The 16,044-nt window shown below is 42.0% G+C and overlaps 2 protein-coding genes across 6 annotated transcripts in view; both read left to right on the forward strand.

Annotated features, from left to right (window-relative positions):
* cep43 (centrosomal protein 43) overlaps positions 1-4,234 on the forward strand; it is a 32,103-nt gene extending 27,869 nt beyond the window's left edge. For all 5 annotated transcript variants that reach the window (XM_026194942.1, XM_026194944.1, XM_026194943.1 and 2 more), the window contains 2 exons: positions 3,904-3,991; positions 4,066-4,234. In XM_026194942.1, the coding sequence (XP_026050727.1) occupies positions 3,904-3,991; positions 4,066-4,146 (169 nt within the window). In that variant the 3' untranslated portion in view covers positions 4,147-4,234. The remainder of the gene's footprint in view (positions 1-3,903; positions 3,992-4,065) is intronic.
* Positions 4,235-6,099: 1,865 nt separating this feature from the next.
* ccr6a (chemokine (C-C motif) receptor 6a) lies at positions 6,100-15,429 on the forward strand. The gene is made up of 2 exons (XM_026194949.1): positions 6,100-7,268; positions 12,730-15,429. The coding sequence occupies exon 2, from the start codon at positions 12,780-12,782 to the stop codon at positions 13,968-13,970; it is 1,191 nt and encodes a 396-aa protein (XP_026050734.1). The 5' UTR covers positions 6,100-7,268; positions 12,730-12,779; the 3' UTR covers positions 13,971-15,429.
* Positions 15,430-16,044: the final 615 nt, after the last annotated feature.

A 16,044-nucleotide genomic window follows, 5' to 3' on the forward strand; every position in this document is an offset into this window, starting at 1 on the left:
TGATATCTGTGAGTCGAGCACTCACACTTCGAAGGTGCTGCTGGATCTGCTCCACGCATCATCATCATCATCATCATCATCATCATCATTATTATTAGTATTATTATTATTATTATTGTTATTATTATTATTATTATTATTACATCAGAGCGTTTTTTCTACGGCATCGTGTTTGTACTTACTTTAGTACTTTATTTGATCTTTCACTGAGAAATCCAGCCTGCTCCAGATGTCTGATGAAAGTCCAACCCCGAACACAGCTAACGGCAGTCATAGCACCATCTAGTGGCAAAATGAAGTTATGTTTCATAAAAGCGTGTTAGACCAGAGTTTAGACATTGACAGGAAAAGTAGTTTGTGTTTTTTCTTGCATGGTAACCACTGATGTGCATGATGGATTAAATCAGTGTTTGACGTCACAGCTGTGATTTTTGCAACGTTTTTGCTGCTCCCAGATTTCAGGGATTTTTAAATGTTTCTGCACAAAGTAAGCTCGCATGTAAACAAGTTTTAACTGACTCTTATTCAAGTTATGAACTTTTGCTGTTTGATGTGGGGCATCTTCGACCGACACTTGTCACAGCAGTCTACAGATCTCCAAAATTCCATAAAGATTTTATCCAAGAGTTTTCAAATTTTTTAGCAGGAAATGTCCCAAATTTTAATTGTTAGTGATTTTAATATTCATGTGTGCTGTTCTTCAAATCCACTGGCCAGAGACTTTTTTACCCAGTTTTTTGTCGGGACCAACCCATAAACAGGGTCACATGCTGGATCTTGTGCTGTCTCTAGGTCTACCAGTCTCAAACATGGAAATATGTGACACGTTTTTTTTTCTGACCACTGTCCTGTTGTATTTGACATACTTTTATCCTATTGCCATACTACATTTTTTATTCCAACACCCTGTATTTAAACCATCTGCAACAGGACAATTTTCTATTGCTTTTAAAAAAGTGTCAAGAGCAGATTGTATCAGCTTTTAATTATAAATGCAAAATTGTTCTTGATTAGATTGCCCCGTTTAAAACTTTTTTCATTCAGCCAAATGAGAGTGCAGGTAGGCTGAACGTAAGTGGAAAAAAGATGGGTTGCAGGTGTCTTTCCTGATGCTGAGAGACAGCCTGTCTAATGTCCTGTCTAATACCAGGACATTGTAAAAGCAGAAAAATCAAAGTTTTTTGCCAGTATTATTGAGAATACCTTCAACAACCCCAGGCTTATTTTCTCAACCATTGACTCTGCCCTGAATATTTCTCCTGCTTCCCACATAAATAGTTCCACACAAACTTGTGAAAGATTTTTGCATTTTTTTTTTATAAATAAGATAAAACATCTTCGATTTATGACCGCCCTGCCTTCACATGACATTTTTGCAATATTCATCTGATTTTGATCAGTTTGAGCCTGTGTGTTTTGATCAGGTGGAAGAACTTTGTAATGGCATAAAGACATCTTGTCCAAATGATGTTGTTCCAACACATTTCTTAAAAAAAGGTTGTCAGTTCTGACATTTTTAATAGCCTTAATAGTCTTAAATCAGGTGTTGTGCCAGCTTGTGCTTAAAAAAACCTAATCTTGATTCCTCTGTTCTTGCAAACTTCGGGCCTATTTCAAAGCTCCCATTTCTGTGAAAAATTTTAGAAAAGGTTGTATTTGTTCAGCTGCAATCTTTTCTATATGGTCACAATGTTCTCAAGAGGTTTCAGTCTGGTTTTAAAGCTTTTCATAGCACTGAAACAGCACTTGTAAAAGATCGTTAAGAACTTTTAATAGCCACTGTCTCAGCTGTGCTTTTGCTTTTGGATTTGACTGCTGCATTTGATACTGTTGACCACAACATCTTAATCTCTCGGTTGGAGCACTGCGGCATCAAAGGTACTCCATTAGAGTGGTTCAGATCTCATACCTCTGTGATAGGACTTTCTCAGTGAAGGTTGGAGATTTTATTTCTTCCACAGCCCCCTTTACTTGTGGTGTTCCCCAGGTTTGTGTACTGGGGCCAATTCTATTCTCTATCTATATGTTGCCTCTGGGTCTTATTTTCAGGAAATGTAATTGTAACTACAGGGGTCCAACAAAGAATGGCCACGCATCATACTGATGTCTTCGGAAATTTATTTCTCTCTCTCTCTCACTCTTATTGTCTTCAGACACCGTGAAAACTGAAGAAACACAAAGTTTACAACATAAATGTTTTGAGCTTTTCAGTCTCTCATATCAGTGTCCATAAACAGTCTTGTGCAAGCAGAACAGAAAAATGCACAATAATGGATATCACAAAAAATGTCCTCTCATTACCAGTGTAGAACACGTATGCAACATTATACAAACAATATACATGAAACCATACCGTGTGCGCCTCTTGGACCACATGCAGAATAACATTAACGCTGAGGCTGTAGATGCATCTGTAGCCATGTATCCATGCTAGCTCCACAATGCCATGGTTGTGCTCTCAACCAAACTCTGGTCATGTGACAATTACAAACTTTACCTCATACAAACTTTACAGCACTTTACATATTTAACAAACCCATATTTTGTAATCACATATTTTAGACATGTTTTTTAATTAATGTTACACTTTTATCATCTTATCTTGTAAATAAAAGAACTAAATTAAGCATGAATCTATCACAGAAACATGAAATAACCAACTTTATTTTAACTGTCTCAGGGACAGTTACAGTAACATTAGTCTTCACTCCTATGCTGACGACACTCAGATCTATCTTTAGCTAAAGAGAAACAGTTCTGCCTCGCTAGAACCTTTATTTCAGTGTCTCGTCGAAGTTGAGGCCTGGATGGCCTCTAATTTCCTTAATTTCAACGAAAATAAAACTGAAGTGATCGTTTTTTGGACCAAGTTGCAATTCTAGAACCTCACATTTTAATTTTCGCAGTTTAAAACCTTTTATCAAATCGCATGCTAAAAATTTGGGGGTTATATTTGACAATAAGTTCACCTTTGAGAAATAGATTAGCTTAGTTGTACAGCGGTCTTTCTTTAAACTGAGGCTTTTATCCAAGGTGAGATCTTTTTTTTGTCCTTTAAAAACCTAGAACGGGCAATTCATGTTTTCATCCTATCCCAACTGGACTACTGTAATTCTTTATATTCTGGCATTAGTCAGACTTGTCTTTCAAGGCTCCAGCTGGTCCAGAATGCCGCTGCTTGTCTTTTGACACGAACGAAGAGAAATGAACATATCTCCCCGGTGGTTGCCTCGCTTCACTGGCTCCATGTACGTTTTAGAATCAATAAACAAAAACCTTGGTAACTTATGAAGCACTGAATGGACAGGCCCCAGGGTATCTGTCAGACCTACTGCAGCCTTATACGCCCCCTAGAACTCTTAGATCGGATAATATTTTGCTCTTGGGCACACCAAGGTCGAGGTTGGTTTTTGGAGGTGATTGTACATTTGCAGTCGTGGCATCTAAATTGAGGATTGATTTGCCTCTCCACATTAGACTGGTTCCTACCCTCAACCTTTTTAAATCCTATCTTAAAACACATTTCTACTCACTGGCTTTTAATTCTGCATGAGAGTTATTTACTTATTTATTTGTTATTAGCTGTTTGGTATTGATGTTAATTGATATTGCTATTTTATTGTGTAATTTGTATGTTTGTACAGCACTTTGGTCAACACCACTGTTGTAATTAAAAGTGCTATATAAATAAATAAATAAATAAATAGAAATAGAAAGTAGTTGAAACCTTCCACACCTTTACAGCAGCTGTTCAGATTCAGCTCGAAGGAACAGAGGACAGATGTGTTGCTGACCGCAGTGCCACAGAGCCACTGTCATGTTTTGCATTAAAGTGATATCTGTCCTGCGGTCAGGCTGAGCAGGTGGAGGATTGTCTCACTTTTTTTTCTTCTATTTGTTTAGTCACCGCTCTGAGTTCTCCAAGAGCGAGCTGAGCATCGGCGAGGAGATCGAGGAGGTTTCCATTGAGGGCCCCGACCACAGCGACAAGGTGAGACCATGCCCCTGCAGCTCCACCTGTAGCTCCACTTGCAGCCTCAGGCTCATTTCTGTCTTTGTCCACAGGTGGATGAATCCACTCAGGACGTCAGCATCTCCCAGCTCAGTCAGAGTCATGGAGCCGACTACATGGAGGACGTGAGCTGAGCCTCCCATCATGCACCTCTTCTTTATATCCTGATATTTAAGCTTGTACAGTCTCAGTGAAGAATAAAGCTCTGTGTTCATAAATCAATACATCCTCCCTGGGTTTTAGTGTGTGTGTGTGTGTGTGTGTGTGTGTGTGTGTGCGTGTGTGCGTGTGTGCGTGCGTGCGTGCGTGCGTGCGTGCTATCATGACCGTTGCTCAGGGGGTTGGGAAGCGCATCTGTAACCGGAAGGTCGCTGGTTCGATCCCCGGGCTCTCCGTCCTGGTCATTGTGTCCTTGGGCAAGACACTTTACCCTGCTGCCTACTGGTGTTGGCCAGAGGGGCCGATGGCGCGATATGGCAGCCTCGCTTTTGTCAATCTGCCCCAGGGCAGCTGTGGCTACAACTCTCACATTCATGTGAATGTGAGAGTGAATGAATAGTGGCATTGGGTGCCTTGAAAAGCGCTATATAAATCCAATCCATTGTTATTATTATTCAATGAGTGTTTAACATCGCTGTGGACAAATTTTGGCCCACTAGTCTTTACCCAGTAAGCTTTAGGGCAGGAAATGATGATGGCCATCAGAACCATGAATTCCGCTCTGTACCAGAAAATGGTCGAAGGCAGAATTCATGGTTTGTCCTGAAGCTGCAGTGTTAGCAGACCATCACACTACCACCACCATGTTTGACTGTTGCTGTGATGTCTTTATGAAATGCTGTTAGTTTGACGCAGGACTCAAATGCTTCACAAAGTTCAGCTTTTGTCTCGTCAGTCCACAGAATATTTCGATTCCGTTTTATTTATACAGCACCAAATCACAGCAACAGTCGCCTCACAGCACTTGATATTGTAAGGTAGACCCTACAGTAACATATACAGAGAAAAACCCAACAATCATATGACCCCCTGTACACTTTGGCAACACTGGGAAAGAAAAACTTTCTTTTAACAGGAAGAAACCTCGGGCAGAACCAGGCTCAGGTAGGGGCGGCCATCTGCCACGAACGATTGGGGTGAGAACAGGATAAAAGACATGCTGTGGAAGAGAGCCAGAGATTAATAAGTATGATTCAGTGCAGAGAGGTCTATTAACACATAGTGAGAGAAGAAGAAACACCCAGTGCATCATGGGAATCCCACACCTATTGCAACATAACTTATGGTCACCTGATCCAGCTCTAACTATATACTTTAGCAAAAAGGAAAGTAGGAAGCCTGATCTTAAAAGTAGAGATAGTGTCTGTATCCTAAACCCAAACTGGAAGCTGGTTCCACAGAAGAGAGGCCTGAAAAGGCTCTGCCTCCCATTCTACTTTTAAATACTCTAGGAACAACAAGTATCCTAAAAGTAATAAATGCATGAACTAGTTTTTCAGCGTCACTCTGAGACAGGATATTTCTAATTTCAGAGGTATTACACAAATGGAAGAACGCAGTCTTACATATTTGTTTAATATGTTCATTGAAGGACATGTCCTGGTCAAAAATGACTCCAAGGTTCCTCACAGTGTTACTGGAGGCCAAGGTAATGCCATCAAGAGTAAGAATCTGGTTAGATACCATATTTCCAAGATATTCAGGGCCGAGTACAATAACCTCAGTTTTATCTGAATTAAGAAGCAGAAAGTTAGCGGCCATCAGGGTCTTTATGTCTTTAAGACATACTCATCACTGCAGTTTAACTTATTGGTGTGTGTTATCTGGCTTCATGGATAGATAAAGTTGGGTGTCATATTCATAGCGAAAATGTATGCTATGCATTCTGTTGATACTGCCTCTAAATGAAAGACTCTAAATGAATATCAATGGTACTGAAAGTAGTTGTAGGTAATGTTACATCTGAGATGATTATGAGTCATTTTTTTTTTCACTTTTTGTCAGCCTGGCTACAGTGCTGAAGAGAAACCTCGGGTTGTTCTTATTTTCTTCAATCAGTGATGAATAGTAAGATGTTCTGGCTTTGAGGAGGGCTTTCTTATAAAGCAACAAACTATTTCTCCAGGCTCTGCAGGTCTGTCCTCAGGGTGTGTGCCGCATTACGGAGGGAATCTTCCTTTTTACATCTCTATTGAATATTCACTCTGCTGCTGTGCGTGAGGGAGGTCAGCTTTTCTTTTACAGATATGAACGTGGTAATGACTGTTCTCCCTCCCAATAAAGAATAAACCTGCAGGCCTATGCAAGCTTATAATGATGTTCTTAGTTTATACACGGGCAAAGCTTACTTACAGCATGTGTTTGTATGTAAATATAATTACACTGTAATTTTACAGAAAATCTAAACATGTAATGATGCCATAGACTGTGTTACTACATGTTTCTGACACGTCTGTAATGCTGAGCGGTCCATGCAGAACTATATTAAAGCTGAGAGTCTGAACGTCACTGATGGTCTGAGAGTCATCTGAGGCGAAGCAAAACTACAAACAATAAATCATGTGTAATGCTGCTATGGCACTTTTAACCCCCCACAGCACGAGAGGAACCACAACAGGAAACCGACACAACAGATAATACAAAAATGATTTTTATCAGCAAACACACACACACACACAGCCTTTAATCTTACAGCAGCGACCCCCAAATGTTATAATGCTCTGTCTCCACAGGAGATATAAATAAAGTTCAGTGTGAGTAAAGACGAAGTGACAAGACCTTGAGCAGAAAAATGGAACAATTCTGACTTTTATTTTATTTCTTTTATCAAACTGTGAGAGGAAGCTGAGACGAAGAGCTGACATCACAGTAATGTGTGCTGAGCCGGGCACACACACACACACACACACACACACACACACACACACACACACACACAGAGGGCAGGGTAAAGAGGAAGGCTCGCACTGGGGTTTCTCACTGCTTTGTAGTTCTCTTTAATTGCAGCGCTTAGTGTTTGTTGGATGCTGTGCAGCTGCATCATCGCCCTCCTCATCCTTGTCTTCACCTGTGTGGCCTCAGCAGCCAGCTTCATCATCCACCGCCACACCTGTGAGTTTTCTCTGACTGGAGTTTTTGCTGTAGCGCTGACTTGAACGGTCAGACCCCAGCTTCTCCACATTGCTCTGCAGGCTGTGTCAACATTTCAGGCTGGAAACAGAGGCTGAAGCTCAGAGGTGGCACTTTGAACCTTCAGGTGTGTTTTTCCTGCTTTTCAATACAGCATGAGAGAAAGTTTGAGGTTAAACTCTGTTAAATGATGTAATGTGTGATATTTTTTAGATAAGATCAGGTGTGGTGCAGTGAGGCGTTTTCTGTTGATCGAATCGATAAGACAACGTTTCCCTCTGAATGGCACGTTCTGTCAGCTGCTCGCATGAGCACAGAAACCACACAGTAAATTCCTCTTTACTGCATCAAGAACAAAGTTTAATCAAAGAGAAACTGAGTCCATCAGCTGTGCAGCATCTCTGCAGCTCAGAAACATTGTCGTTAAATCACTGCAGGATAAAGTTTGTGCTTGCTGGAAGAAGAGGTTGCCGTCAGATGCAGGTTAATGATTGTCAACAGAAACATCAAAGCAGAAAATATCATGTTTATACTTTATCTGATTTTTAAACTTTGAAAAACAAAGAAATAAAAACCGTTAGAATCAATTTAACACGTTTTCTGGAGCCTGAACTTTTCCACTTGTCAGAAACGCTCAATAACCTCTGGCCTACCCAAATGTGGGTGAGTGGCTACTCTCAGAAGGACTCTAAGTATAAACGTGCGAGCCCAGGCAAGCTCCAAGCTGTCATGAACTGCCAGCTCACATTTCTCCACAAGCAGAATAGAAATCTTCCCATGAGCCTTGGTGGAACGGCGATGCGGCATCTGTGTCGTGCAGGTTAAACTGATCTTAAAGGAGAAATAAATAGTTCCTCAAACACCTCGGGTTCCTGCTCTGCACTTCTGCTCCCAGGGCCCTCGGCTCTAATTTGTCCCCTCAGACTTCCTGTATTTCAAATGTCACCTGCGGGGAAGCGAAAGGTCCAGAAGACCTCAGACGATTTCATCCACCACGCTGCCCCAAACATCGGACGTGCGAGTGGTGGGAAACGGCCACTTCTCGTTTGTGTCTTTCTGTCACCTGCTCAGGTGTTTGTGAATTAACTTCCTGAAAACCAGCAGCTGATCTCAGGCCAGCATTGAGCACACCTGCCCGCATACTCCAAATAATCTATTACATTTCCCGTCCTGTGATTAATGGACTGACTGAACTTTATTTAAGGCACAAACACACCTGTCAAATCAAAAATCAATTAAAAACACAATAAAAATATAAAAGCAAGACTTTCAAATAAATATTGTTGCATTAATTTAACATAAGAAAATAATAAAGATAAAAATAAAAACTGTAGACTACATGAGACTATATTCAGTTTAGTTTTATTTATACTTTTTATTTATACCAAATCAGAACAAAAGCTTAAAAACACAATAAATAAATACAGTTATATTAATTTAACCTATGCAAATGATAAAGAATTATAATAAAGAAAAGAAGACAATACAAAATAAACCAGACTATTAAACAAAATGAAGTTTAAAAGAAAACTAAAGGTATAAAAATCAAATATGAAGAATACAATAAAATACAGCAAACTGCAGAATAAATAAATTACACAAAGGTAAAAATATAAAGATATAAAAATGAAAATACATCAAATAAAAATGAAAAATGAAATTACATTAAAAAGATGATAAATATAAGTTACTTTTCATTACTTTTGCTCACACTGGGTGATTACAGCTGGTAACATGAAATGAACTTGACTTGTGCCTTGCATTCATAGAGCATTTAGTGACATTTGGACATTTATTGATGACTAACTGCAGCTAAAGGTTAGGAGGAAGTTCTCTTATTTACAGGAAGCACATCGATAAAAAAACACACCTGAGCCTGTCAGTTAGACACACCTGGCTCTTTCGGCTCGACTTTAATCTTTGCCGCTCTCCGATGCATCCATCCATATGAATGTGTGCAAATGTAGTTAGACAGCACTCAGTTTAGTGTCAGTGCTTGTGAGAATGGGTGTGATTGGGTGAATGTGGCATGTTGTATAGAGCGCTTTGAGTACTCCGGGAAAGTAGAAAAGCGCTATATAAGAATCAGAATCAGTCCATTTGATATGAAGGTAAAAATGTGAATATGTGAAGAAGAATATAAGAGGGGTAGGTGTTTGTTGGCTGCGGATTGTGGGGGAAGTAACCAGGGGGGAAACCATGCATGCACGAAGTGGGTCACTCGCTGTTTCTGACCTCTTTTCTGCAAACTTCCTGCAAAAGCTCAAACACCTGAAATGGCGTGACGCGCACACCATTGGCACTGCAACAAGCATGTCTTCATCTGAGTTTACGAGCAGCAGCAGCTCAATGTAACCGGTCTCTGCACCACTTTCACACGTTTAACATGTCAAAGTCCCGTTTAGGTTTCAGGACTCGTAGCTCAGCGGGGATGAGTCAGATCAAGAGCAAGCGCTGAAATCTGGAGGCTGTAAAGTGTGTCACTCATTAACATCTCAAAGCTTTCTGTGACTGACACTGTCTGTTTTCTCTTTACAAATCAATCCAGACTTTCCTCAGAAGCTGTTTCCAAAAACATCTCACTGACAGACACCTCAGTCTGTGCTGTAACCAACACTTACCATCAGCCTCACATTGAGCTCAGAACCCAAACGAGGACCAGGAGCCTCGCAGAGTTCTGCCTAGTTTACAATGACACAACAATGATCACATCACAGTGCAGGAACATGAACATAACACATGCAGAGAACAGCAACGGCAACATGAAAATGAGATAAAACTCATTCTTCAGATTCTTAAGAGGGAGATTATGGGAAAATGGGAACATTTAGAGCATTCAAGTGGACAATGGGACGTTTCAAAGAAATAAGCTTACACCCACTGTGAAGCTTTGTCACTGTGTTTGCATCAAAGTCACCAAAAACAGTGTTTAAATTAATGAATAAGAAGAGTCACTGTGGTATTTTGAAATGCTGTTTCATCAGCCGGAAACATGCCTGCTTCAGGTTAAAGTTATGGTAATAGTGTGGCACTTAGTTCTTGGAGTTGGTAATTTAGGATGACGTGTCTGGGATCCACAGGCAGTTCTGTGGATTTCCAGCTCAGGCTGCTTTCCACTGTCTCACAGCCTTGGACAGTGAACTCATCTTAGTGCTCCTAGAGTTTCACTGCAATAAAACGCTGGTGTTAAAAAGAAACACTGCGCTGGTTTGAGTCGTTTCTCTCTGATAGACTCCAAAAAACAGAGTTGTCATCACACACAGCGTTAGTCATGGAGACCCACAGGTTTCAATGCTGCGACCAATACTTATTCACATCATACATGCATGAGAAAGAGAGAAGGAAGAGCAGGCTATAAAGGGTGGGTTTGAAAACAGTAGTGAGACTTGCTGTGATGGATAGTTTGAACATGTGCAGAGGGAGACTGGATATATTGGAAAAAAGATGATGAAGATGGAGCTCCCAGGCAGGAGGAGAAGAGGAAGACCTCAGAGGAGGTCCATGGATTTAGTGAAGGAGGAGATGCAGAGGGTTGGTGTGACAAAGGAGGATGCTTGGATAGGAGAAGATGAATGCACATGATCACATGGCTAGAGAAAGGAGCTGAAAAACAAGAAGAAGAATTAAATTCTCTTGTGCATTAGCATTAGAAATATCCTGTCTCAGAGTGATGCTGAAAAACTAGTTCATGCATTTATTACTTGTATAATACTTGTTCTTCCTTAGGCTTCAAATTTTCCTTTTTGCTAAAGCATATACAGGGAGTGCAGAATTATTAGGCAAATGAGTATTTTGTCCACATCATCCTCTTCATGCATGTTGTCTTACTCCAAGATGTATAGGCTCGAAAGCCTACTACCAATTAAGCATATTAGGTGATGTGCATCTCTGTAATGAGAAGGGGTGTGGTCTAATGACATCAACACCCTATATCAGGTGTGCATAATTATTAGGCAACGTCCTTTCCTTTGGCAAAATGGGTCAAAAGAAGGACTTGACAGGCTCAGAAAAGTCAAAAATAGTGAGATATCTTGCAGAGGGATGCATCACTCTCAAAATTGCAAAGCTTCTGAAGCGTGATCATCGAACAATCAAGCGTTTCATTCAAAATAGTCAACAGGGTCGCAAGAAGCGTGTGGAAAAACCAAGGCGCCAAATAACTGGCCATGAACTGAGAAAAGTCAAGCGTGCAGCTGCCAAGATGCCACTTGCCACCAGTTTGGCCATATTTCAGAGCTGCAACATCACTGGAGTGCCCAAAAGCACAAGGTGTGCAATACTCAGAGACATGGCCAAGGTAAGAAAGGCTGAAAGACGACCACCACTGAACAAGACACACAAGCTGAAACGTCAAGACTGGGCCAAGAAATATCTCAAGACTGGTTTTTCTAAGGTTTTATGGACTGATGAAATGAGAGTGAGTCTTGATGGGCCAGATGGATGGGCCCGTGGCTGGATTGGTAAAGGGCAGAGAGCTCCAGTCCGACTCAGACGCCAGCAAGGTGGAGGTGGAGTACTGGTTTGGGCTGTTATCATCAAAGATGAGCTTGTGGGGCCTTTTCGGGTTGAGGATGGAGTCAAGCTCAACTCCCAGTCCTACTGCCAGTTTCTGGAAGACACCTTCTTCAAGCAGTGGTACAGGAAGAAGTCTGCATCCTTCAAGAAAAACATGATTTCCATGCAGGACAATGCTCCATCACACGCATCCAAGTACTCCACAGCGTGGCTGGCAAGAAAGGGTATAAAAGAAGAAAAACTAATGACATGGCCACCTTGTTCATCTGATCTGAACCCCATTGAGAACCTGTGGTCCATCATCAAATGTGAGATTTACAAGGAGGGAAAACAGTACACCTCTCTGAACAGTGTCTGGGAGGCTGTGGTTGCTGCTGCACGCAATGTTGGTGGTGAACAGATCAAAACACTGACAGAATCCATGGATGGCAGGCTTTTGAGTGTCCTTGCAAAGAAAGGTGGCTATATTGGTCGCTGATTTGTTTTTGTTTTGTTTTTGAATGTCAGAAATGTAGATTTGTGAATGTGGAGATGTTATATTGGTTTCACTGGTAAAAATAAATAATTGAAATGGGTATATATTTGTTTTTTGTTAAGTTGCCTAATAATTATGCACAGTAATAGTCACCTGCACACACAGATATCCCCCTAAAATAGCTAAAACTAAAAACGACTTCCAAAAACATTCAGCTTTGATATTAATGAGTTTTTTGGGTTCATTGAGAACATGAGAACATGGTTGTTGTTCAATAATAAAATTATTCCTCACAAATACAACTTGCCTAATAATTCTGCACTCCCTGTAGTTAGGGCTGGTTCAGGTGACCCTGCACCTGAACCAGCCCTTAGCTGTTAAGTGTTTGCAGAGATGTAGTTGAATAACATGTGGATTTCATTTAATTTTTTATGAAAATACAGAGCTGATTAATGTGCGAACTGAAGATGCTATACCATTCACACAGCTTCTTCATCATGTGTTCTCTGGTCTTCCTCTTGCCATTGTCTTTGTTTCACTGTGAGTCCATCAGACACATGTGCTGTAGTTTGATGTTTTCTCTCTGCTTGCTTTACAGTGATCTACTCTGCAGAGGATTTGGTGTCCAACCGATCATACCCCACGGAGATGTCCAACCAATCATACACCACGAATATGTCCAACCAATCATACACCACGAATATGTCCAACCAGTCATACACCACAAATATGTCAAACCAAGCATACCCTATGTCGACGTCCAATGATGACAATAATGTCACTGATTACCTAGATTACGGTGGATTTTGTTCATTTCCCAACAACCAGAGTGCGGCGAAGGTGATTGGCCCGTACATCCACTCTATCATCTGCATCCTGGGCTTTGTGGGAAACAGCCTGGTCATTGTTACCTACGCCTTCTATAAGAGGACCAAGTCCATGACTGACATCTACCTGTTCAACGTGGCCATCGCTGACCTGCTGTTCGTGCTGGCGCTGCCATTCATCGTCTACAACGAGCAGTGGTCGTGGCCGATGGGGCAGGTGGCCTGCAAGCTGCTGCGTGGCTCCTATAGTGTGAACTTGTACAGTGGCATGCTGCTGCTTGCCTGCATCAGCACTGACCGCTACATCGCCATTGTCCAGGCTCGGCGTAGTTTCAGACTGCGCTCACTGTCATACAGCCGCGTCATCTGTACCATCGTCTGGATCTTCGCTATACTTGTGTCCGTCCCCAGCTTCTACTTCTACAACTGGTACGAGCCATCACACTTGAGTGATCCTAATAACCAAACGCATGTTTGTGAGTTCAAGTTTAAAGACTCAGAAACAGCCGCTGCGGTGAAGGTGGGCATCCCCAGCACCCAGATCAGCGTGGGTTTCTTTCTGCCACTCTTCATCATGATCTTCTGCTACAGTGCCATCATCATCACCCTGCTGAAGGCCAAAAACTTCCAGCGGCACAGAGCAGTACGGGTGGTGCTGGTGGTTGTGGCCGTTTTTATCATCTGCCACCTGCCTTACAACATAGTGCTGCTGTATGACACGGTCAGCCTGTTTCAGGAGGTCTCGTGTGGTGAGGCGGACATGTTGGAGATGGCCAAGACGGTGTTCCAGACCATTGCTTACATGCACTGCTGCCTGAACCCAGTGCTGTACGCCTTCGTAGGGGTGAACTTCAGGAACCACTTCAGGAGGATCTTCAGGGACCTGTGGTGTCTTGGAAAGAAGTACATGGCCCCACGCCGCTTCTCCAGAGTCACCTCTGACTTCTACATGTCCTCCACTCGTCGATCGATGGATGGGTCCAGCAACAGTGGCGCTTCTTTCACCATGTGAAGACATCCATGTGTTGATCTCTGAAGCTCCAAGTCTCTAACTCACCTCTCCTGACTCACTTCTGTTTTACCGACGAGATTCTTAATCCAGAGTGAAATATTTTGAAGATAAAAAGATCTAACACCATGCTGCACATCTTGTTGTACTTCATCATTTTAATTGAGAAATATTCCAACTCCTGCATTTGACTGAAGACGAGTCTCCTGCAGAGCCTCCTGCTGTCTGTATTACACAATTGAAGCCCAGAGCTCAACATCTCCTGCAGCTGCAGATGATGAGCTCTAAGCGAGGATAAAAATAACCTTGAAGAGTTTCTCTGACTGATGTGTTCCTGAAAAGACTGATAGCGACTGGAAACTTCCCAACAGGCTGAGTGTTTCCTGTCTTCTGAAGGTCCAGAAAGGATGCAACAGGCTCTGATGTGTAGTCCTGCACACCTGAAATATTCCTGTGCTCAGGTAAAATAGCTATGTGACCTGCATAGGCAGCAATAATCAGCTGCCTCTCCAGTGAGTCCCTCCTCCCACAGCTGAACTACGCCCCCTGGTCCTGGTTCTGCTCATGAACCAGTTCTCCACCTGCTGCACTTTCTGGTTAGAGAGACCCTCAAGAGCAGAACCAGAACTAAACCCACTCTAATCGGACCATCTGTACCAGGAACCCCGACAGCGAGCACATGAATTTTCAAATTAAGAGTGAGGGGGATTGTCCAATCCCCAACACACCTGATCAGCTCATTGTAGTAAACTCGTCATCAGACCAACACCTTCTAGCTCCTTGTCTGGTGACAATGTCTGTGATTGCTTTGTGAAAACTTTTAATGAGCTGTTTTTACTCATATCGCTGCCAGCCACCACCCATCAATGCAGATTAATAAAAGATGGCTGGCATTGCGTGGAGTACTGGTCATCAGGGTCAGGGGTCAGGCTTAGAGTTTGGATGTGTTCCAGCCAGATGATCAATGTTACAGTGATTCTGTCATGTAAGTGTGTCACACAGTAAAATATATCCATATAAGGGATGAGCCTAAACCTGACCCCTGACCTGTTAGAAGGTTCCTCAGCAGACTAACTGGACATTGACCATTAAAACCTACCAACAAATAACAGCTGATAGGCTCCATCACCCACATTACAGGCATGTTTTCAATCCCTTTTTAAAATTTTGTACCTAAGAATTTTTTTTTAATGTTAATTTGCTGTTTGTCATTTCATTTATATCAGAACTGTGCAAGTAGTCTGCATTGACGTGAATGTGTAATCCTAATCTGCTCACAGGTGATTTCCAGGATTAAGAATTGAAACTTTTCAGAGGTTTTCACATCCTCATTTAAGCCCTGATGAAATACAGGTTTTCAGTTTTAATTTTGTCTCAAGGCTCAAACATTTCAAAAACTCTGCTTTTCTTCATATCCAACTCTTATTTGTTGCAATTCCTCTCATTCTTTTTTTTTAACTGTTCGTGCCTGGGTTTATTTTTATGACACCCAATGTATCCTTTGAATGTAACATTACAGCTCAGTTGTCAGATTTGTGCCTTTCAGAATAAATGCAGTTTATTTCGTCTATTTCTACGAGTCTGAGTTTTTATTTTAACGTCTCTGTGGCTTTAATGGGATTTAAAGCTCTGGTGTTTAAAGGACGTTTACTGATTTCCTTTTAAAGGAGTGCAACAAAATACTTTTAAAGGAGTACTTTGTTGCACTCAGCTGAGTTACGGCATGACCTCAATGTTCAGACTCTTTGCAGAATTAGACTCCACAAAAACAGGACTATGGCTGTATAGGAATTTCTTTTACTTATGTATTAATCACATTATTTTATTGTATAATGCAGTGTTGCAGTGACGTGCCTGTGAGCTCCGCCAGCAGCCAGCTGTGCCAGAGTGACCGAGCCCCAGGCCCAGAGGCCGAGGGCACCCCACCCCCCAAAGGGCCCCGAGTGAGCCCCAGGCTCCAGGCCCCAACTAGCAGCCACCAGGAGTGAGCCGGTGTGTACCTGGACGCCCATCCCCAGACACCAAGAACCACCAATGCACCGATGTCTGAGGGCGTCTGCCACTGGCAGGGGGAGTG

This window comes from Astatotilapia calliptera, chromosome 15, assembly GCF_900246225.1.
Source record: "Astatotilapia calliptera chromosome 15, fAstCal1.2, whole genome shotgun sequence".
Classification (NCBI taxonomy): Eukaryota; Metazoa; Chordata; class Actinopteri; order Cichliformes; family Cichlidae; genus Astatotilapia; species Astatotilapia calliptera.

Bases quoted from the DNA above. Each gene is read 5' to 3' on its own strand.
- ccr6a (XM_026194949.1), top strand. From the start codon at position 12,780: ATGTCCAACCAATCATACACCACGAATATGTCCAACCAATCATACACC.